General features: G+C 48.0%; 1 protein-coding gene across 6 annotated transcripts; it reads left to right on the top strand.

Annotated features, from left to right (window-relative positions):
- Positions 1 to 320: 320 nt before the first annotated feature.
- On the top strand, positions 321 to 12319 carry Ttpal (alpha tocopherol transfer protein like). Of its 6 annotated transcripts, none has more exons than XM_042694814.1 (8): positions 321 to 417; positions 499 to 643; positions 1136 to 1186; positions 1301 to 1534; positions 6829 to 7288; positions 9038 to 9231; positions 11500 to 11610; positions 12031 to 12319. In XM_042694814.1, exons 5-8 carry the CDS (start codon positions 6844 to 6846, stop codon positions 12307 to 12309), a joined length of 1029 nt encoding a protein of 342 aa, XP_042550748.1. In that variant the 5' UTR covers positions 321 to 417; positions 499 to 643; positions 1136 to 1186; positions 1301 to 1534; positions 6829 to 6843; the 3' UTR covers positions 12310 to 12319. The 6 variants fall into 6 exon arrangements, with proteins under 6 accessions (XP_042550748.1, XP_042550752.1, XP_042550750.1 ...); XM_042694818.1 differs by having other exon boundaries at positions 1301 to 1524; XM_042694816.1 differs by having other exon boundaries at positions 531 to 643.
- The last annotated feature ends 10382 nt before the right edge of the window (positions 12320 to 22701 follow it).

The following is a 22701-nucleotide window of genomic DNA, read 5'->3' on the forward strand; positions in this document are numbered from 1 at the left end:
TCGAACCCAGGGCCTCATGCATGCAAGGCAAGCGCTCTACCACTGAGCCACCTTCCCAGCCCGAGGCACACATTCTTAACCCATGTATATGTACACATGTGCAGGTGTATACAAAAGCAGTGATGTAGGCAATTTTGTCTTTGGATTTTTTTGGCGAAAGCTTTATATTATAAAACAAGACCAATAAAAAAACAATCACACAACTTAAAATTGTGGTTTAAAGTTTGTTTCAAGATAACTACCCTGGTAACCATTAACCCAGCCAAGCAATAATACTTTTCTAGCCTTTCCAAGAGCCTTCTAGGTATTCCATCCTAATCCCAGCCCTTCCTTAAAGTAATTGAAAACGTGTAATATTTCTTTCTTTTTTTCTTTTGGTAGTACTGGGGCTTAAGCTCAGGGCCTTGTGCTTGCCAGGTAAGTGCTGTAGAGCCACACACCTTGCCTTTTTTGCTTTATTAATTTTTTTCCTGATAGGATCTTGTATATTTTGCCCAGGGCTGGCCTCAGACTATGAACCTCCTACCTAGGGTCTCCTGAAGGGCTGAGATTGTAGGCTGGTATCACCATGCCTAGAAAACTTGTCTCAATATTGAAGCAGCTCAAAAATATCTTTATGTTGGGGAGTGTGAAAACGGGCCAGGTAAGGAGATAATAAACGATTATCTCAGGGAACTTCATCCACCTTCAAATAAGAAGCCAGTAATTATGGCAAGAATCATGTTGTGCACAAAGGAATACAAAACCAGGAGGGATGGGGACTTGCCCGAGGCCACACAGCTAAAGGCAGACTTAAGTGAATTTGTTGTTGTTGTTGTTGTTTGCGGGTTGTGGGGAATGAACTCTGGGCCTGGGTGCTGTCCCTCAGCTCTTCAGCTCAAGGCTAGCGCTCTACCACTTGAGCCACAGCACCACTTCCAGATTTTTTTTTTCTGCTTATGTGGTGCTGAGGAATTGAACCCAGGGCCTCACCTTCCTAGCCCAAGACTAAGTGTACTTTGGATGAAAATCTTCTCCTTGGAGCAGCCAGTCCTGAGGGCAGCTGTAGCAGGAAGAATTCTGGAATGCTAACCCTGAGGTCTGGGTTGGAACTCTGTTTACGGCACTGATTGCCACTTTTCCTTTCATGAAACAGTAGGATTGCACACCGTGAGAATTTGATAAGAAAACGGCTATGAAATCCCAGGTACGTGGTAGTACGTCTTCAGAAAACGGCCTCTTTCTTTCCTTCTCTGGGCCTCAGTTTCCCCATCTGTACACCTGGATGGAAAGCCCGGGGCGCTCCGCTTGCTCTTTCCAGCCGGGATCCTGCAGCCTCACGGAGCCGCCGCCAGAGGGAGGCAGAACGCCAGCAACGCCGGGAGACGTCGCGCACGCGCACTCCCGGAGACGCCGCGCCCGCCCACGTGCGCGTCACTTCCGGCGCGGGGGGCCGGGCCGGCCGGGCGGGAGTGCGGGTCGGTTCTGTGCGTGCTGCCAGACGAGGTTCCAGCCGCCGATTGACCCGCGCTCCGCCCTGCGCCGGTGAGTGCCGGCGAGGCCGGGGTGGGCCCGGGGGGCCGACCAGAGGGACTTCGAGGGGGAGGACACACCGGAAGTGAGGGCCAGAGGAGCGGGAGACCCCAGGAAATGGGGACAGCTGGGGAGGGGGCGATGGCCGGAAGTAAGGGGCCTCGGGAGGCCGCCGGGCTGGGTGCGGAGGCCCCCGGCGGGCTCCACTTCCGGCGTCTGGTTGTTGGGGGTTCGGGGACGGGGTGGGGGTGATGCCCCTGAGATGCTGGGCTCCGGGTGGGGAAGGTGAGGGACTGACCACCATGAGCTTTGCCTGCCGTCCGTGTGTCCGTCCGTGTGTCCGTCCTCTGCCCGCTCTCACCCCGCCGGCCAGGGTGGAGTGTGAGCCGGGGGCCCTCGCCCACCGCCGCCCCCAACCTTGACCGAACACTGCCAGGCCCCCGGCGTGGGGGCAGCAGGGCGGGTGACCGGGGCAGGCGGCCTCCCTCCCTCCACTCCAGGGTCCTAATGATGTGCTCAGCGAACTATTGTGACAGTTAAACCAGGGGCTGAGGGTGTATGTAGCTCAGTGTCGAGGGCTTGGCTAGCACGCACACGAGGCCCGCACTTCCATCCCAGCACTGCCAAGTAATAATGATAATAAAGGAGAAAACGGGTATTTAATGGGGGGGGGGGGGACAACCCACCCAGGTATGTGTCATCGCTTTCCATCATTCTTCTATGTTGGAAGCTTCCTGAGATGTGTATGTGTTGTTTGTTGCTGTGTCCCAACCGCCCATCAGCGCTGGTCCCTGACACATGGAGGAGGGTGACCAGTATTTATGGGATGCAAGAATGGATGGGGAAACTGACTCAGACATTTCTTGTCAACACCGGTGACACTGGACTACAGAGCAGTAGGAACCCCAGTGCTGTGGATCACGCAAGGGAACCGCCCTGGGGAAGTCAGGGGAGGCTTCCCGGAAGAGGTGGCAGTGAGGAGTTGTCTGGTTGGCAACAAACTGGGGAGGAAAATCCAAGCAGAGAATATCAGGAATGCATAGGGTGTCACATGGAATGGTGGATCATTTGTTTGGACTGGCAGAGGGCCGAGGGAAGTCTGTGCCTCTCAGGTAAGCAGAGCCCTAGCCAGGTTGGAATTTCAGGTACCTGTTGCTAACTGTTGTGGAAACAGCCTCAGGTGGGTCCTGTGAAACCAGGATTGTTGTTGGGCTCTTCCCTTAACATACCTGTGTCAAGCTTGTTAAACTCATACAATAAATATTGATGGAGTACAGGCTATGTGTCTAATACAATGTTAAGTGCTGTGTTCATGCTAATGAGCAAGACTTGATGTGGATATTGCTTATACACAATGACAGGTGGAAGACATGGTATGACAAAGATGTGTGGGAGGCTGTCAGTGGAATGCCAGCTGCTTCAAGCCACAGTTCTCTCTCAACTGTATTTCAGAGTCTCACTATATGGTCTGGTCTGTCCTTTCCCTCCCCTCTCCCCTTTTCTTTGGTGTCAGTTCTGGGGATTGAACTCAGGGCCTGAGCACTGTCCCTGAGCTTTTTCCCTCAAGGTTGGTGCGGTATTACTTGAGCCACAGCTCCACTTCCCGGTTTCTGGTAGTTAATTGGAGACCAGAGTCTCATGGATTTCCTGCCCAGGCTGGCTTTGAGCCATGATTCTCAGATTTCAGCCTCCTGAATAACTAGGATTGCAGGCATGAGCCACCGACACCCAGCTCTCCTCACTCTCTTACAAGTCTGTTTTCCAGGCAGCAGTGTGGTCCTTGGGAAATCTAAATTAGATTGTCACTGTACCCAAAACCCTCTGTCTTCTTTTAGAGTAGAAGTCATGGTTCTTACCCATAGAGCCGTGGTCCAATCACTGGGCCCCCAGGAAGCCTCAGAATTCACCTGCCTAGTGTTCCTGCTTATATCTCATAGCCACACTCACCTCTAAAAAGCCTGGCATGTTCCTTCCTGATGTGCAGGGCTTGCTCCATCCCCTCCCTCCTCTTTCCTCAAGCTGCCTAGGTGCACTTTCCTGAGGACTCTGTTTAACATCAAACCCCTTATCTCCAGGAACACACAACCCACCTCCCTGCCTTCACAGCACTTAGTGCTTGTAGTAGGCCATACAGCTTTCTTTTAATTAGCATACATTAGTTCTACAGTGGTAAATTTCATTGTGATACTTTCCCCCAAAAGGTTTATAATGGATACAATCAATCTCATTCCCTCTTATCACTCTACCCCTAAAACAATTATTTTATAACTTGATATTTATTATGAAGTTACTCCTAAAGTAATTTCAACAGGGTTCATTGTTCTATTTTCATACATGCAATCAGTCAACTTCAGCTAGAACCTCTTTAATCTCCTTGTTAGCCCCGCCTCCTCCCGCTAGCCCCACCCCTGCAACAGAGCCTGTTTCTCTTTAGACCACATCGTTTATTATGTTTCTAGGCTGTCTGTATCTTCACTGGAACCTAAGCTCAGTGAAAGCAGGGTTCTTTGTTCCTTCCTGTATCCCCAGTGCTTGGAAAGGGGCCTGGTACCTCATATGTGCTCAGTATTTACTGAATGGGACTGGGGGTGATGATTCATGCTTGTAATCCCAGCTACTGGGGAGATGGAGGCTGGAGAGTGATGAGCTCAAGGCCAACCCTAACAATGACAGGGAGACTTTATCTCAAAATCAAAATACAAGAGGGCTGGAGGCATATTGTAAGTAGCATAGTGCTTGCTTAGCATGAATGAGGCCCTAGGTTCAATGCCCAGTACCAAAGCAGAAGGAAGAGGGGGGAAAAAATGGATGAATGGAGTGGCATCTAATTGCGCCTTACAGTAGTAAATCATGGTGGGCTGGGGGTCAGCTGAGAAACTGGAGGGAGAGTGACAGGGAGGGACCAGAACATGCCCAGGATGAGAACATACCTTGGGAGGAAGGAAGTGGGTGGAGCAAGAGGTTGGAGTGAAAGAGATGGAGTAGATAGACCCAAGATGTGAGGGAGCAAGCTGCTTGGCCACTGACTGCAGCAGGCTGGAGGAAGTCCAGCAGATGCAATGAGGACTTCACAGTGTGGACAGGGCCTCCTTTGAGGAACATTGCCCTCGATGTGGAGCTCGCAGTGAAGGATCAGTAATGGCTTGCGGACAAGAGCTGGGCCTCTGGAACTGGGCAATCCTGCTGCTTTATTCCTGGGATAACTCAGCAGTTTTATTTTTAATTTTCATTAAAAATGCTTCAGGTTTTCCCAGAAGCAGACAGTGGGGTCTAGTTGATTGGAGATAAGGAAGATAGCTGGATGCAGGTGGCTTGCACCTGTCATCCTAGATACCCAGGAGGCTGAGATCTGAAGATCTCAGAAGCCAGCCCAGGCAGGAATGACCGTGAGACTTACTTCCAATTAACTACCAGAAAACTGGAAGTGGTACTATGATTCAAAGTGGTAGAGTGCTAGCCTTGAGCAAAAAAGCTCAGGGACAGTGCCCAGGCCCTGAGTTCAAGCCCCATGACCAAACCAGAGAGAGGGAGGGAGGGAGGGAGAGAAGGAAGCTGGAAATGTCAGGAAGAGCTTTTAGTTCAGTGAAGCAGGGATAGCAGGAAGCTTAGGCCACAAGAGTGAGGGTCGTGTGAGCTAGGAAGGCTTAGTTCAACTGCTTTGTCATTGACGAGTGATCTGTGGAGCGTGGAGCATTTGCCAGATGGTACATGGGACAGTGGCTGGGGGTCACTCATCAACTAGATTTCTCCAGAAGCTGATCTGACCACTGCATCTACACAATTTAGTTGTATGGGTACTTGAAAAAAAAAAATTCAAACAGTACACTAAAAAAGAATCTCTTGCTGGGCGCTGGTGGCTCATGCCTGTAATCCTAGCTACTCAGGAGGCTGAGATCTGAGGATCTCGGTTCAAAGCCAGCCGGGACAGGAGAGACCGTGAGACTCCTATCTCCAACAAACCACCAGAAAACCGGAAGTGGCGCTGTAGCTCAAGTGGTAGAGCGCTCGCCTTGAGCTGAAGAGCTGAGGGACAGCGCCCAGGCCCAGAGTTCAAGCCCCATGACCGACAAAAACAAAAAAACAAAGAAGAATCTCTTGGGGCTGGGAAGGTGGTTCAGTGGTAGAGTGTTTGCCTTGCATGCATGAAGCCCTGGGTTCAATTCCTCACTAACACATAAACAGAAAAAACGGGAAGTGGTGCTGTAACTCAAGTGGTAGAGAACTAGCCTTGAGTAGAAGCAGCTCAGGGACAGTGTCGTAGCCCTGAGTTCAAGCCCCAGGATGGGCAAAAAAAAAAAGAATCTCATGGAATTTCCTGCCTGGGCTGGCTTCAAACTGAGGTCCTCAGATCTCAGCCTCTTGAGTAGCTCAGATTACAGGTGTAAGCAACTGGTGCCAGCTCATAGGTGGTTGTAGATTTTAATAGAGACTGACAAGCTGCCTTTCATAGAAACTGTCAGTTTGTGCTATGAAAGCACTCTAGACTGTTTTATTTTTGTCAATTAGAATCTCACAATTGTTTGAATTTAGATTTTTTAATGTTGGGTAAGGCTGTCAAACTCTTATAAAGATACATAAGGGGGGCTGGGAAGGTGGCTCAGAAGTAGAGCGCTTGCCTTGCATGCAAGAGGCCCTGGGTTCGATTCCTCAGCACCACATAAGCAAAAAGAAAAAAAAAGGCCGAAGTGGTGCTGTGGCTCAAGTGGTAGAGTGCTAGCCTTGAGCTGAAGAACTGAGGGACAGCGCCCAGGCCCAGAGTTCAGGCCCCACGACCAAACCCCCCCCCCCCCCCAAAAAAAAAAAAGATATACAAGGAAGCTGTCCTGGTTTGGTTTTTTGTTGTTGTTGCTGTTTGTCGGTCGTGGGGCTTGAACTTTGGGCCTGGGCATTGTCCCTGAGCTCTTCAGCTCAAGGCTAATGCTCTACCACTCGAGTCATAGCACCACTTCCAGTTTTCTGGTGGTTAATTGGAGATAAGAGTCTCACGGACTTTCCTGCCCGGCTGGCTTTGAACCTCAATCCTGAGATTTCAGCCTCCTGAGTAGCTAGGTTTACAGGCATGAGCCACCAGTGCCCAGCTAGCTGTCCTGTTTTGATGAAGAGGGTATACATTGAGCCAGAGCAGGCTGGATGTCTTCCAGAAAATTCTGTGTCAAGTCTGTACCTGGGGAAACTATTCAGATCCCAGTTCATTCCCCTTTGAGGTTTGTGGTCCTGACAGGAACATCCGTGTCCCCCACATCCTGGGGGTTCACATAAGCTGTGCCATGGGCCACTGCATCTTAACCTAGCTTTGGGGGCCCTCTGTGTCGACAGGGACCCTAGTGGCTAATGTCAGAAGAAAGTGACTCTCTGAGAACCAGCCCCTCTGCGGCATCGCTCTCCGAGAATGAGCTGCCGCCACCGGCCGAGCCTCCTGGCTACGTGTGCTCACTGACCGAAGAGCTGGTCCTCAAAGCTCGGGAGGAGCTGCAGGAGAAGCCCGAGTGGAGACTCCGGGATGTCCAGGCCCTCCGCGACATGGTGCGCAAGGAGTACCCCAACCTGAGCACGTCCCTGGACGACGCCTTCCTGCTGCGCTTCCTCCGGGCCCGCAAGTTTGACTATGACCGCGCTCTGCAGCTGCTGGTCAACTACCACAGCTGCAGGCGAAGCTGGCCCGAGGTCTTCAGTAACCTGAGGCCCTCGGCCCTCAAAGATGTCCTCGGCTCCGGGTTCCTCACCGTGCTGCCCTGCACGGACCCCAGGGGCTGCCACATCCTCTGCATCCGCCCAGGTACTGACCTCAGCTGTCACTGTATTGTCCCTCTGGGACTGTCCCCGCCGTCCTGAGCCCTGTCCTTTCTCCTGGTCCCTTCTGCCAGCAGATGGCCAGAACCTGCTGAGGAGGCAGGAGCATCTCCTCCCCTAGAGACGAAGGTGCAACAGCTCTTACCAAGTCCTAGAAGCAGGAACCGGGGGCTACAGGAGCCTGTCTCTGCCTCTGTGTCTGTGTCCTCTGGGCCATTCGTTTCTGATGCCTTTGCAAATCATCTTCACACTTGTTTGGTTTGGACTGCCAAAGAAAGCTAAATCTGGCTCTCAGCTCTCAGATGCACCTGGCCCCCCCAGTTAAATGCCCTCGATGCAAATTCTAGCTTTCCAGGGAAAGAATCCGGTGGGCACAGGATGTAGGCCTGGCTTCCAAGACCTTTCTACAAAAAGCATTGAGAAGTGCGGCCCAGTGACAGGGTGCTAGAACTGCTACCCTGGAATTTGCCATTCCATCCTCTCTCTCTCTCTCTCTCTCTCTCTCTCTCTCTCTCTCTCTCTCTCTCTCTCTCCTCCTCTCCCACCCCGCCCCAGTCTTGTGGCTTGAACTCAGGGCCTGGGTGCTGTCCCTGAGCCTCCTTTACTCGAGGCTAGCACTCTACCACTTGAGCCAAAGCTCCTCCTCTGGCTTTTTTTTTGTATATGTGGAACTGAGGAATTGAACCCAGGGCTTCATGTATGCTAGGCAAGCTCCCTACCACTGAACCACCTTCCCAGCCCCCACCCCATGAGACCAAACACACTCTTCACCCGTTCCCCACTCCTCTCATAGTCTGTCCACTTCCCACCCGACCAGATCCCAGAAAAAATGGAAAGGCACATTCAGTGTTCTTCCCAAGCAAGCCAGGAATGGAGATGGCAGGGAGCAGAGATGTTCATCTTGGCTGGCATCAGTATCCTCTTCAACCTAGGAAATAGAGGTCAGAGGCAGGAAGCAACTTGCTCAAGATCTCAGCTACAAGGGCAAAGCACCAGGCTCATACTTTAATCTCAACACTCAGTTCCATTTCCATTTCCAAATGCACTCCTGCATTTGGAGTTAAGAAGCATCCATTGCTGTGTAGGATCACTAATTGTGATTTTTTTTTCTTCTTTTTGTGCCAGTCCTGGGGCTTGAACTCAGAGCCTAGACACTGCTCCTGAGCTGTTTTTTTTTTGTTGTTGTTGTTGTTTTTTGTTGTTGTTTTTTGTCGGTCATGGGACTTGAACTCTGGGCTTGGGCACCATCCCTGCACTCTTCAGCTTAAGGTGAGTGCTCTACCGCTTAAGCCAATGCGCCACTTCCCGTTTTCTAGTGGTTTTTATTGGAGATAAGAGTCTCACGGACTTTCCTGCCCAGGCTGGCTTTGAACCTCGATCCTCAGAACTCAGCCTCCTGAGTAGCTAGTATTACAGGCATGAGCCACCAGCGCCCAGCCTGAGCTGTTTTTGTTTAAGGCTAGCATACTACCACTTGAGCCACAGCTCCCCTTCTGGCTTTTTTGGTGGTTAAAGTGTCTCATGGACTTTCTTACCCGGGCTGGCTTTGAACCATGATCCTTAGATCTCAGCTTCCTGAGTAGCTAGGATTATAGGTGTGAGGAACCAGTACCTGGCTCAAGATCATGAACATCTTTGTCCCATTTGAGACAGCAGTTTGGAGAAAGTAAATCTTTATCTGATTGCTTGTTTGTATTCATTTCTGTAACATAGTGTCCATCTCTTCTGATCTTAGACAGGTGGATACCAAGCAACTATCCATTTACTGAAAACATTCGGGCCATATACTTGACGTTAGAAAAACTCATTCAGTCCGAAGAAACCCAGGTGAATGGAATTGTCATTCTCACAGACTACAAAGGAGTGAGCTTATCAAAAGCATCTCATTTTGGCCCTTTTATAGCCAAAAAGGTGATTGGCATCCTCCAGGTATGTCTCTTCTTTGCTGTGTGCCCCGCCTGTGGTTCTTTTGGCTTTCTCCAGGTCCTTCTGCTGAAGGTCTCATGGGATTCCACAAACCCCACTTCCCACCCTGAGATGGGAAATCATCTTCAGTCCTGTCTGTCATGGCTGTCAGCAGGGTACCATCTGGAGATGGTACCTCGTGTCTGCACAAGATCAGCGTTAGGGCAAGAATCCCAAAGAAAACCCAGAAACCATGCCACTGTCCAGAGTGCTAGAGCCTCTGATGTGGGACTGTACTTTGGTCAGAGTCTCACTACTCATCTTCTGCACTTCAGAATCCAAGTACAGTCCCTTCCATATCTTCCCACTGTTCAGTGCCAGCAAGGTGCTGTTACAGTCATTACCACTCAGTCTTTCAGAGAATCTTTGAGTTAAGCAAGCCAAGACATTTTCTTTTTGATGGGGAAATTGAGACCTAGGGGAACATGGCCACAGTGTCATAGCGGTATAATAGGTCTGGATTTTTTTTTGGTTACCCCTGAGCACTGTCTCTTGTGACTTATGGGGCACCAGTGGGACAGTAGTACCCCTTGTTGAGTTTCACAAAAATATTCAAGTGTCTGCTGTGCACTTGCTTGTTATCGTGGTCCTATTTATTTGGTCCTTATGGCCAACTTGATTTCTGATTTTGATCCAATTAACCACTTTCTTTAGCTTCAAGTGTGTGGGTGAGGGTGGGTAATTTATTTTTGTTTTTGTGCTGGTACCAGGTCTCGAAGTCAGGAACTTGAGGTTCTACTTTTGCATTTATGGCTGATATTCTACCACTTCAACCATGCCTCCAGTCTGGCATTTTGCTGGCCTGATGTAGAACTATGATCCTCAGATCTCAGCCTTCTGAGTAGTGAGGCTTATAGGCAGGAGCCATTGGCACTCAGCTTTTTTGTGTTTTGTTTTGTTGTTTTTTGAGATAGCCTCACAATGTAGTCCAGGCTGGCCTTGAATTCACTTTGCAGTCTAAGCTGGCCTCAAATTAAACCTATGATTCTCCTCAGTCACCAGGTCACGCAGTAGCAGGAGTGCACTACACCTGGTTTGTTTTGGGGTTTTTTGTTTTAGTGTTTTGCTTTGTTTTGGTGATGAGGATAGAGCTCAGGGCCTCACACATAGTAGAAAACGTTCTACCACTGAGCTTCACCCTCTGACCTCTACTCTGGAATGGTGACTCCAGCTGAGTACCATACACATGCCGTGCCAGGGTGGGGTTTGCAATGTGTTTACCTGGTACTGGAAGATCATCTAGCAGAGACACAAATTCCAGTGCTAACCAAGCTTAGGAAAAATCATATGAATTTCAGCAGAAAGATCTAAGTATTAAAGGCTGTGAACAGGACTGTAGTTAAGGAAACACCGTTGATAGGATGTGTTAGCGAAATGAGCTCCCTTCCCATAGCTTAGTCCACTCCTTCCCTTCTCCACAGCTTAGCATGCTCCCTTCCTAGGCAACACCAGGCCCATGTAGTAAATAATTATTTACTGCCCAAGGCAGTAAATAATCAGCCTCCAACCCCCTTTACCTTGGGATGGCACTTCTCTGGGGCAGCTAACACCATACAAGGCAACAGAGCCCCTTAGAGTGAACTTCAGGTCTGGACAGTTGCAGGACCTTTATCTACTATTTTGACAGCACCCATAAATCCTAGTATGGCATGATGAAGCCCTGGCCTACCCATCCACACCAGGGTCTGCCTCCTAGCCCCTTCTAGCCCCTCCTAAACCTCCTAACTTATATAGGTCACCTCAGACAATGGCCGGTGCTTCTTCTCACTTCTCCCATGTGAGAAGGAATCTTGCCAGCCCCTTTCCCGGCAATAAACCTTGCTCTGTGTACCTAGATGTCTGCATGGTTCTCTGGCAAAGTCTAATTAATCTTTTTTAAGCTTACAGGATATATCCTACATTTCTCAGGCTGCCTTACCTGCCTTGAAAAGTTTTTGCAACACTGACCCACTAGGTCTTCTATTTTCTAGATCAATCCATGTCAAATCAAACTCTTTTTGCTACTAGAGGGGCAGCTGTCTGCCTGTTTGCCTAACCCTCTCTGACCCAGTCTAGGAGAAACTGCTCTTCCTGTGTGGCCCCAGTAGGGCTGTCTTGGAGGAGTCAGAGCAGACCACAGTTGGGGCTTTTCATGGAGTTAATGTGGAGGTTTAATGGAGAGACTGGCTGTGGAACAGAGTTTGTAGAAACTGCAGCTGTTCTAACATCCTGTTTCCTTCTTCCTTCCCACAGGATGGTTTCCCCATTCGGATCAAAGCAGTCCATGTAGTAAATGAGCCTCGAATATTTAAAGGCATTTTTGCCATCATTAAGCCATTCCTAAAGGAGAAAATAGCCAACAGAGTAAGTAAAATGCTTTGATTTTATAAGCCTTAGGTTTTTGTTTTTTTCCTCAACTTATTTCAGACTTCAGGTACTTAATTTTTTGCCCTAGAACTAATTTGGAAAATATGGCATTCCAGGTAAATACAAATAAACAATCCTTTCGTTCTTTTCTCTTCTCTTTTCTTTTTCTGGGACTTGAACTCAGGGTCTGTGCTTTTTCACTCAAGACTAGCACTCTATCACTTTGAGCCACAGCACCACTTCCAGTTTTTTGGTGGCTCATTGGAGATAAGAGTCTCACATACTTTCCTGCCCAGGCTAGCTTTGAACTGCGATCCTCACAGTTCAGCCTTCTGAGTAGCTAGGACAGAAAGAATATGCTGTATGATTGAATACCTAAAGACATGTGTCTGTGTTTTGTATTCCATCTCCTTTTAGTTCTTCCTCCACGGGTCTGACCTGAACTCTCTCCATACAAACCTCCCAAGAAACATTCTCCCCAAGGAATATGGGGGCACAGCTGGAGAGCTGGACACTGCCACCTGGAACGCAGTGCTGCTGGCCTCAGAGGATGACTTTGTGAAAGAGTTCTGCCAGCCTGTCCCTGCCTGCGACAGCATCCTGGGCCAGGCGCTGCTGCAGGAGGGGCTGACCTCAGATGCACAGTGTGATGACTCCATGCGGGCTGTCAAGTCCCAGCTCTACTCTTGCTATTAGCCAGTCCCCCGGGAGTGTCAGCCCACCCAGCTCTCCTTTCCTTTCTTCTTCAGATACTCAGAAGAACTTACGGTGCCAAGGCCTCAGTCTTGCTCTCTGTAATTAAATGGCAGCATGGAAGAACCATAGGGAGAGCACCCTAGGCGAGCCCAGCCTGGTGGTTGAGCCTTTGGTCACGTGGTTATTTTAGGGGAAGACATGGAAAGTATCCCCATCGATTCCCAAACTCTCAGCTTGCTGGAAGCTGTGTCTGCTTCATATGTAGCTCAGAAACAAGCAAAGTGGGGACCAAAGTGACTGGTCTTCCCAGGAAAAAAACCACAATTGGCCAGTCAGCATTATTCTCATGCAACCATTTGGTCAAATCCATAATGTGGCCAAATGTGAGGCGCTGGGATTCTGTCTTTCCTGTGAACCTTAACTGCAGACTTGTGTTGCTTGAGATCCAGGCCCCAGTTGCCATCACTGGGCCTGCAAAGCACCTTCACTGAATGGGAACACCAGAACCCAAGCAGCACTTCCTAGCCAGATTTGGAAAGCCAGAGACTTCAAGCATCCTCAGCATTCCTTTATTTGGATCTTGCAATAGAAACTCCCACTCCTGCTGGGCATGGTGGCTCACGCCTGTAATCCTAGCCACTCAGGAGGCTGCTCTGAGGATTGTGGTTCAAAGCCAGCCTGGGCAGGAAAGTCCGTGAAACTCATCTCCAATAAAAACCACCAGAAAATTGGAAGTGGCGCTATAGCTCAAGTGGTAGAGCACTAGCCTTGAGCTGAAGAGCTAAGGGACAGAGCTCAGGCCCAGAGTTCAAACCCCATGACCGACCAAAAAAAAAAAAAAACCTCCCACCCCCACTTCATCCCAAATCCATAAAGCCTTAGCCTTGGTTCTCAATGGAATCATACAGGATCCTAGAAGTGTATGATTTTGTTCCATGTAATAGACTGATTCTAGGCCTATAGAATTGGGATCTAGGGATCAGAGACCTGTACCTCGGATATGAGACTGTGGACAACTCATGAGACTCTTTTGGCTGCTGAGCTTCTGGTATTGGTGTTAAGCTATCGTTAGGTTTTCTGCCTAGAGAAATGTCTAGATTAACTGTCTAGGTCCTGATATTTTGTGATATATTCACAGGCCTTTCCATGAAGAAGTGTCACTATTTGGTCTTGCCCTTAAAGAAACTGATGTGTATATTCCTGGGAATCAGTGACAACAACTTGCTTTTTTGTTGTGGTTACAACTGAAAATGAGGACCATTTTTTGTGAGGGGCCAAGTGAGATGACCTGAATCCTGTATGAATTCCTCCCCTCCCTGAGACAGTACTGTATTGTCAACCCAGCTCCAGTGGTTCCAGTACATGGGCTTAAGTTTTATTCTTGCAAATGCACTGAGGCAGGTTCCTGCGCGCTCACTTCCGGGGGCCCGCCCTCTCAGACTCACCGGAGTGTTTTTCTTTCTCTGGTGGGAGGACCAGTTGGCCGAATGTTAATTTTCTATGTCAGCACTTTAGATGTCCCTTGACAGGATTTTAGCCTTAAACCAAGCATCGCATAAGGAGGGGTTCATCTGATGGCTTTTGACCTCTCCAGATTTGTCCCATGCAATTATGGAATTAGTGACAAATACTACCTGTTGTGTGTGATTTTACTCTACATTTCTTCAACTAAGCAGGCAGGGAAGAGAGATATTACTCTCAAATCCAAAGGTCCGGTGTTCAAAACTGACTGGGGAAGATACTGGTTGAATGAATTTACTTACCTCATTAATGCCAATTATAGGGAAAGTTATTTTCATCATAGGTACTAACCCTCTACTTGAGTGCCCTCTACTTGAGTCCTGGCTGAGCTGGAAGTGCCAAAAACTAAAACCCATCTCTGGCTGCCCTTAGCTGCATCTGAAGATATAACCAGCAGCATTGCTGGAAGCACCTACTTGAGGCCAGGTAGAGGCTTCCGAACCCAGCAGCCTGGACAGGAGAACCCATTAAAAACTTCCTTACAGCCTGAGAAAAGAAAGTAGGAAAACAAAAACTAGGCAAAGCCGGGCCCTAGTGGTTCACACCTGTAATCCTACTAGCTACTCAGGAGGCTGAGATCAGAGGATCAAGGTTCAAAATCAGCCCAGGCAGGAAAGCCTGTGAGACTCTTATCTCCAGTTAACCCAGAAAACTGGAAGTGGTGCAGTTGCTCAAGTGGTAGAGTGCTAGCCTTGAGCTGAAGAGCTCAGGGACAGCACCCAGGCCCAGAGTTCAAGCCCATGGCTGACAAAACAATCAATCAATAAATAAAAAACCTAGGCAGAGGAGGATGAATCACTCAGTCTCACCAAGTTCCCAGGTTCAACCCCTGTATCCCCTTCCTGGCCAGTCATCTTTTGTGTATGTGACTTCATACAGGGATAAGTTGAGCTCAGTGGAGAAGTATCTCAGAGGCCCATAAAGGCTCTTTCCCATTTGCCAAACCTTTCTAGTTAGAGCTAGAGGTGTTTTCGTCCAGCCTCTGAGAGGAGCAGCCTGGGCCTCTCTGCCTCCTGGAGTGGCTACACTTTGAGTTGGCTTCAAAGCAAGATCCCATAGTCCTGGCAAGCTGTGAAGCCAGGCAGGATGTTATGTTCACCAGCAGGGGAACAGTGAGCTTCTTGTGGTGAAGTGCAGTGAACACAGGACTGAGGATGTCTCACAAACACCAGGGAAGGAACGTTTCCCACACAGCAAGGTTGTGTGGAATGGGGAAGAGGAAGGGATAGGATACTAGGAGAATGGGAGTTCCAGCTTTATCTTGCCTATCTAGCCTTAACATCCCTGAATTATTATAGGACAAAGGAAACTGAACCCTCTGTTCCTAGTATCTGACCACTGTTTTGCCACAGGGACACTATCTTTGTAGAGCCTTGCTTCCTCTCCGCCCCCCCCTTTCCTCTCTTCCTCCTCCTGACCGTCCCCCCTCATGTTATTAGGAAACTCAGGTCCGAATGAACTGCCAGCCTCAAGATGTATGTTAGCTGAGAAGTAGAGTTTTCTTCTTCCTCCATTTCCCCTATTGACTTCCGGAAATTGGCTTCTTTGTAGAAATCTATTTTACCTTCATGAGAAGAGGCAGCCAGAAGTGCGACCCCAGCTTCACTGCCGGCTCCTTGCAGAGACTGCTTTGGATGTCTCCACAAAGCTTGTCCTGTGTTTAAGCACTGAAGGTTACAGATCACTTTCTTCCCCCTCCCAGAAGGCGTTGGGGTGATAAGAAGCATTTCTCCTGAACTTCTGTAAGATATTGTTAAGGCTTTACTATGAAGTTTCTGTAAATGTCCTTCCACCAGCAGCATCTCTACTGCTATGGTGGCATCGTGATGATTTTCAAGCTAATGTTTCAGGATTTCTTTTCCAGCCTCCTTTCACTGCGAGAATGAAAAACATTGGCTAATGCTAGAAATGTGGCCTCTCAGGGCCAATGACTGCTCAGGAAAAGATGTCTGCTTCCCCCCCCGCCCCCCAAGACCCCTCAGTGTGGGGCATCTAGTAACCTGGTAAATCTAAAGGAAATTCCTTTCTGCTCTACCGACTCAGAAGGGATTTGCTTGAAATGCAAGAAAACCAACATCAAATATTCCTGTAGTCCAGGAGCTCAGTTCATGGAAAGGTCAGCTTTATGCACACAGATGTATCTTCAACTAGCTGATATGCCTTCCTGGCATATCAGGGAGGAACTTGTTACAGATGAAATACTTGAAACCCCTGTGGCCAGCCCTCGGGTACCACACTCTGATGAGGTGGGAGCCAGGCTCACTTCCTGCCAGTCACATCCCTTGCTTGAAACTGAAATTCAGTTTGCCTTTGAGTATAGGGATGTAGAGTAGACTTACTGTTTGTCTTGATCAAAAATTTATTTTTCTAGTGCATTTTTCTAAGTCAGAATGGTGAAGATAGTAATTTTAGTATGCATGTCTGGGTCCTAAAGAATAAAAAAAAAATCCCTGTGTGTGATGAGTATGTGTTCAGTTCTTTTGTGACAGTGACATTTTGGATAGATTCTGAGCTTTGGGAGGGCACTGTGGCTGATGGTGGGCTGACTGCCTCCAAAGGTTGTAAGCACTTGGGCCACATCAATGGGTGCCAAGCAGAGCTAGATATACAAGGTAGAAGAGAAAGTATACAAATGTTCCAGTTCATGGGGCTGGGAAGGTAGCTCAGTGGTAGAGCACTTGCCTTGCATGCATGAGGCCCTGGGTTTGATTCCTCAGCACCACATAAGCAAAATGAAAAAAGCCGGAAGTGGCACTGTGGCTCAAGTGGTAGAGCGCTAGCCTTGAGCTGAAGAGCTGAGGGACAGCGCCCAGGCCCAGAGCTCAGGCCCCACAACCAGACCCAAAAAACCAAAAAACAAATGCTCCAGTTCTCTGCTGTGTGCCAGTAGCTCACACCTGGAATCCTAGCTACTTCAGAGGTTGAGATTTTTGGGATCAAGGTTCAAGGCCAATCTGGACAGAAAAAAATCTTTACATGATGTAACAAGAAAGAGCTGGATGCTGAGGTGCATGCCTGTCACCCTAGCTAACAGGAAGCCCAGTATAGGTCAGTTGCATCCTGCTGCACACCTGGACAGGGAACAAGAACCTATCTCAGAAACAGTTCAAATCACGATTTGAGGTGAGGCTCAGCATAAGAGTGTCTGTCTAGTAAGTGTGAGGACCAGGGTTCAAACCCCACTACTGGCGGGGGGAAAAAAATGTAATTCTCAAAGTTCAGCCATGCTCTTCAGGAACTGAATTCAGGCCTTGAATCCTCCCTGGTACAGCCAGCCCTACCATACCAAGAGTGTTCCAGGAACATGGATTAAGAGCCACATGATATAATATCATTTAATCTTCAGGTACTTAAAGAAGTGAATTGCTCTGTGGGGAAAATAGGGCACAAAAGAAAAGCGGCTTGCCTGAGGACACACAGCCAAACAGCAGACAGGAGATTCAAAGCCAGGCAGTCTGACCAGGCCCTGCATCAAGAGCCAGAGGGCTAGAAATAACCCTACAGAACATTGAGGAAGAGGGTAGAAAACTTAGAAGAGTTAGAAATGGGCTCGCTTGCTGAAAACATACAGTTCTTTTTTGGGAGCTGGTCCTGAGGTTTGGATTCAGGGCCTAGGTGCTGACTCTGAGCTCTTTTTTGCTGGAGGCTTGCATTCTACCACTTTGAGCCAACAGCTCCACTTCTGGTTTTCTGGTGGGTAATTGGAGATGAGTCTCCAGGACTTTCCTGCTAGGGCTAGATTTGAATCAAGATCCTCAGATCTCAGCCTCCTGAGTAGCAAGGATTACAGGTGTGAGCCACTGGCACCCCGGCTCACATAACAGATCCAAATTGTAACATTTTATTTCAAAAGCAAGTCAAATCCTTGAGGACCAAAAGGGTGTGGCTTGATTGGCACGGTATATGCTAGGCTGTTTCTCTACCTGTCCCCTTTGTGTTTGCCTAGGAGTACACACTGTTCCAGGGGAGGCATACCCTACTGGTATGTCTGGGGTGCAGGTGAACAGGTGAGAAACCCCACAAGATGTAGGCTTCCTCCGGGTGGTCCCACAGGTTTTAGGCTCTCACTGTGATGGACAATGACTTAACAGTCAAAACACTCACCTTTCCCCCTGACGGTCCTTGCTGAATCTGAATCATCTCCACCCCCTTCCCAAACATACCCTGTGGTGGTAAGAGCTAACCTGTGAACTGAGGGCTCAACCATTTTTGGACTTGTCTGCTACAAATAGATGCTTCCCTGTAAACTCAAGATTCCATCTCTGCACAAAGATTCACTTCTCAAGTTCCCATCCTACCCCACTTCGTGTGACAAACTTCCCCAGTCCCCTGCCCCACCTGGCTTCATTCTCTGCCCAATTAAAGGTTAAGACCTCAGGTGTAAGAGAGCACATCACTCTTTCCAGTCTGGCTGGAAGACTCTGTAACCCCTCACAGGCTTTTACCCAAACTAAAAGTCTGTTGGGCCAGGCGCTGGTGGCTCACGCCTGTGATCCTAACTACTCAGGAGGCTGAGATCTGAGGATCGCGGTTCAAAGCCAGCCCGGGCAGGAGAGACTGTGAGACTACTATCTCCAATAAACCACCAGAAAACCGGAAGTGGCGCTGTAGCTCAAGTGGTAGAACACTCGCCTTGAGCTGAAGAGCTGAGGGACAGCGCCCAGGCCCAGAGTTCAAGCCCCACGACCGACAAAAAAAAAGAAAAAGTCTGTTGGTTTGTTGAGTTCACTTTCTGCTCTTACTCTGATACCCTCATGACTCAGTTTCCTTACATACCACAGCACAGCTAGCTCTTCGTGGATGGCCTTTCCTGAGGAAGCTGTGAGACTTCAGCTCAGTTTCTTACTCTAGAAAACAGGTGCCAACAGTTCCAATGCTTTACCACACAGCTGGGCTATGGGGGTGAATGGCGGTGCCATCCTGTGTTGGAGCAGCAGCACTTTCTCCAGGCCTATGCCCCACAGGATGGGTTGGGCACTCCCAGTCGATGGCAGCAATGACATTGTGTTGCTACCTTTAATGCTGGTAAGTAGGGCTAGGATAGGGCTCAGTGGTTTTTAGTATATGCAAGGGCATAGGTTCAATTCCCAGTTACCCCTTCCCCTCCCCCATGAAGCAGAAAACAAGGGCCAGGAACTAGTGGCTTGCCTATAAACCTAGCTACTCAGGAAGCTGAAATGTGAGGATCATGGTTCAAAGCAGGAAAGTCCGGGAGACTCTTATCTCCAACCACTGAAAAGCTGGAATTGGAGCTGTGGCTCAAGTAATAGAGCATGAACATTGAGTGACAAAGCTCAGGGACAAACACTCAAGTGCTGAGTTCAAGTCCCAGGACCAGCACAAAAACAAAACATTAAGTTCCTTTAGAGCAGCACCTTGGAGAAAATGTTAACCAGATGCACCTGCTCTTACTTGACTGGCTTCAGGGTATTACTTTCTTTTGTAAGTGATGTATGGTTTTGGGAGCCAATTGACTCCCCACACATCCAAGCACTCTGCAACATACACAATGTCTCCTATATTCAGACCTTGAGACAATGAGATCTAATTGAGAAAAGAACTCAGAAATCAAGCCAAGTTTGTCTTATTCCATCTCTTCCTAGCCATGACCCAGAGCCAAGTTCTTAACTGTGTTAAGCCTCTGTTTGACCTGTAAAGTGGGGAGTAGGGTAATCATCATCTATTTACAGAGGTGGAAATAAAATCCAGTCCATGGATGGCACATGCAGGGAGATGTTTTATGTCATTTATCATTCTTCACCTGAGGATTCAGTCACCAGGACACCCCTAAGGGAACAGGAGGAAAGAGGTGAACAGCTCTCCTCCGCTCATGATTAAGCCCAACACCAACATCTACTACCAGCCTGCAGTATCACATGACCTGATTACGCACTCTAGCTTAATGTGTCAAGCAAGAACTTGCCGTGAACAAAAAGGCTATCCTTCTTTAAGTCAGACCCAAGTTATAATTTGGTCCAGAATATCAAAAGCAGTACTGAGAAATCACATCCATGACCACTGAAAGTTTAATTTCCCAACCAAATGCAGACAAGATCAATCTAGAATGTGGTGGTCTGTAATTCCAGTTCTTGGTGGGAGGGTAGCCTGGGTTATAGTGAGACCCTATTCTAAGCAGATCAAAACACCACCCTAGAAAGTAAATGCAACTCAAGCCTACCAGCTTTATCTCAGTTGTAACTAGGTCAAAGTGGCAGCCATTTCTGTTGCATTTGATGAATTTCTAGAACATGCCTCTTACCTCAAAGCCAGGACCCCAATATCTCAGCCCTAGGGAGACAGGAAGGCTTTTTCCTAATGACATACCAAATGACTTGTCTGGAATGAGATGACACTGTGAGATCAGATGACTCAAAATACTACCCTGCTTTCAAAAGTATGCTCCTGGGCTTACTCAAAACGCTGGCATTGTTTTTGTGTGTAATTCAGCACTCACCTGCATAACTCACTTGAGTCTTAAATGAATGACTGACTGGGTTTCCTATTAGTAAGAAGACTGAGCTCATTCTTGGGGTATGACAAAAAACCAAGCAGACATTGTCCCTAATTTTTTAAAGAAAATTTGCTATTTCAAATATCAAAGTCATGAAGGAAAAAAATGGAAAAGCTTTATTCGACTTTGTTACCCTTTTACAGTTTAGTATTGCTTTGATTTTTGAATTACATAAGGCAAAGGACAGGACACTAAAACGTTTTTGAAGTTCAGAAACTTTACAGCTCTTAATGTGGCTCCCCAGCTGTTAAGAATCTACTTTGTGGTGGTTACAAGAGCCACGCCCACCTACCCTTAGCAGCCTTCGCAACTTGATTTCCACACAGGAACCTGACATAAACGGCTGGTGTTAAGGACAGGGGTTCAACAGCTCATACAAAGCCCTGTTTCCCTAACCTCACCCCTTCCCCGACCAACACTGCCCCATGTTTGCTTAATCATCTACAAACACCTCAAGTGCAGCGTCCATCAGATTTTAAACATTTTCTTAAACTCTTGTTTAATCATATTGAGAGTAGCAGCTGTTGTTCAGAGTGCTTACAATGGGTTGCGCATTCTGCAAATTTTTTTTTAAGTCAGTTGTAGGGCTTGAACTCAGCACCTGGGTGCTGTCCCTGAGCCTCTTTATGCTCAAGGCTTGCACTCTACCACTTGAGCCACAAGACCACTTCCAGTTTTTGAGTGGTTAATTGGAGATGAGTCTCATGAGAACTCTTCTGCCTGGGCTGACTTCAAACTGCAAACCTCAGATCTCAGCCTCCTGAATAGCGAGTATTGCAGGCATGGGCCACCAGTACCTGGCTTTAGTCTTATTTAAACAATCTTAGGAACAATACTGAGGCTCAGAGAGGCAGCCATTGGTCTGTGAAGCATAGCATGTACTCAGTATATATCAGCTGATTGACCTGATAGCTAGAAGAGGTCAAAGCTAGGATGCCAACCCAAAAGGCCTGACAACCAGGCCCGTGAACCAGCCTTCAGGGACCACCTCCACCCTGTGATGAAACCTGCTCCCCACCTTCATAAATGGACATCACTTGCCCATATAACTAAACCAGATTCCTCAGTATCTATGTCCCCCTCATAGCTAATTCTAATTACCAAATGATTCTAGGCTCTCAGTTTCTTTCTATATCCTATTCTATGTCTAGATTTCAAGTCTCATATGGATTGACCATAATCATCTCTTCTATATGTTAGCCAAAGTGACTGATGACATCCTTGTTTAGGATACTCTGAATATGCTTTCTGCTGTCCTCAACATCAATCAGGTTCAAACTTAGGGTTTGGGGGTGGGGGAGGATACAAAGCTTCCACAACTCAACCTCCTTGTCCTTCCCTTTCCAGCTTTAAGGAACACTTTCCCTGAGCTTGCCCGTCAGAAGCGTCACCCACCTGTCCTGTGACTTGCTGGCTGACTCCTAATGACACTTCTAGGACATCCATAGTGACACCCTCTCCCCCAAGTACTTCACTTTTCAAGTAGCTCTAAAATGCCAAGATCGGGGCTGGGAAGGTGGCTCAGTGGCAGAGCGCTTGCCTTGTATGCATGAGGCCCTGGGTTCGATTCCTCAGCACCACATAAACAAAAAGAAAAAAGCTGGAAGTGGTGCTGTGGCTCAAGTGGTAGAGCGCTAGTCTTGAGCTGAAGAGCTGAGGGACAGTGCCCAGGCCCAGAGCTCCACGACTGGACCCAAAAAATAAATAAATAAAAATAAAATGCCAAGATCACAGCACTAATTCACCCAACTAATTTTTACTCCTTTTAAGACGAAGAGCAGGTGCGCCTGTCAGGTTTCAAGTTGCAACCCAGAACCTACACAGCCTGGTGTCAGGATAGACACCCATTAAATCTTTGCTGAGAAAAAATATTTCATTCTCTCTCTTGATATGCTGCCTTTTGGAAATATGGTTTTGTTTTGTTTTGAAGTGGTACTGGGGATTGAATTCAGGGTTTAGTGCTTGTCAGGCAAGTGCTCTTCCACTTGAGCCATACCCACCGCCTAGGAATGTTTTTTTTGACAGTGCATTAATTGTCTCTCACCTACAAAAGTCGGTGGTAAAAAGAATATTCAGGTGAGTTTCTGAATGAATTTAAGTCCTGGCTCACTAGTCAAGACTATACATTTTGAAAGAATAGGAACATCCTGAGTAAATGCTAGATAAACCTGTTACTCTCCAGAAACAACACACAGTTGCTGCTCAAATATTAATGAAGGAGACATAAGGATCTGGGTATGGTGATGCACACCACAGAACTAGCACACAAGATGTTCAAGGAGGATCCTGAGTCTCAGAGACCAGCCTGGACTACATAGCAAGACACTGTCTCAAAAAGAAGAAAAAAAAAAAGCTTAATA

This window comes from Dipodomys spectabilis, unplaced genomic scaffold (genome assembly GCF_019054845.1).
Source record: "Dipodomys spectabilis isolate Male_0828 unplaced genomic scaffold, ASM1905484v1 ptg000175l, whole genome shotgun sequence".
In the NCBI taxonomy this organism is placed as follows: domain Eukaryota; kingdom Metazoa; phylum Chordata; class Mammalia; order Rodentia; family Heteromyidae; genus Dipodomys; species Dipodomys spectabilis.

Coding starts and splice junctions, on each gene's coding strand:
- Ttpal (XM_042694814.1), top strand. CDS start 6,844: ATGTCAGAAGAAAGTGACTCTCTGAGAACCAGCCCCTCTGCGGCATCG. Junction 7,289..9,037: donor CATCCTCTGCATCCGCCCAG/GTACTGACCTCA, acceptor TTCTGATCTTAG/ACAGGTGGATACCAAGCAAC. Junction 9,232..11,499: donor AGGTGATTGGCATCCTCCAG/GTATGTCTCTTC, acceptor TCCTTCCCACAG/GATGGTTTCCCCATTCGGAT.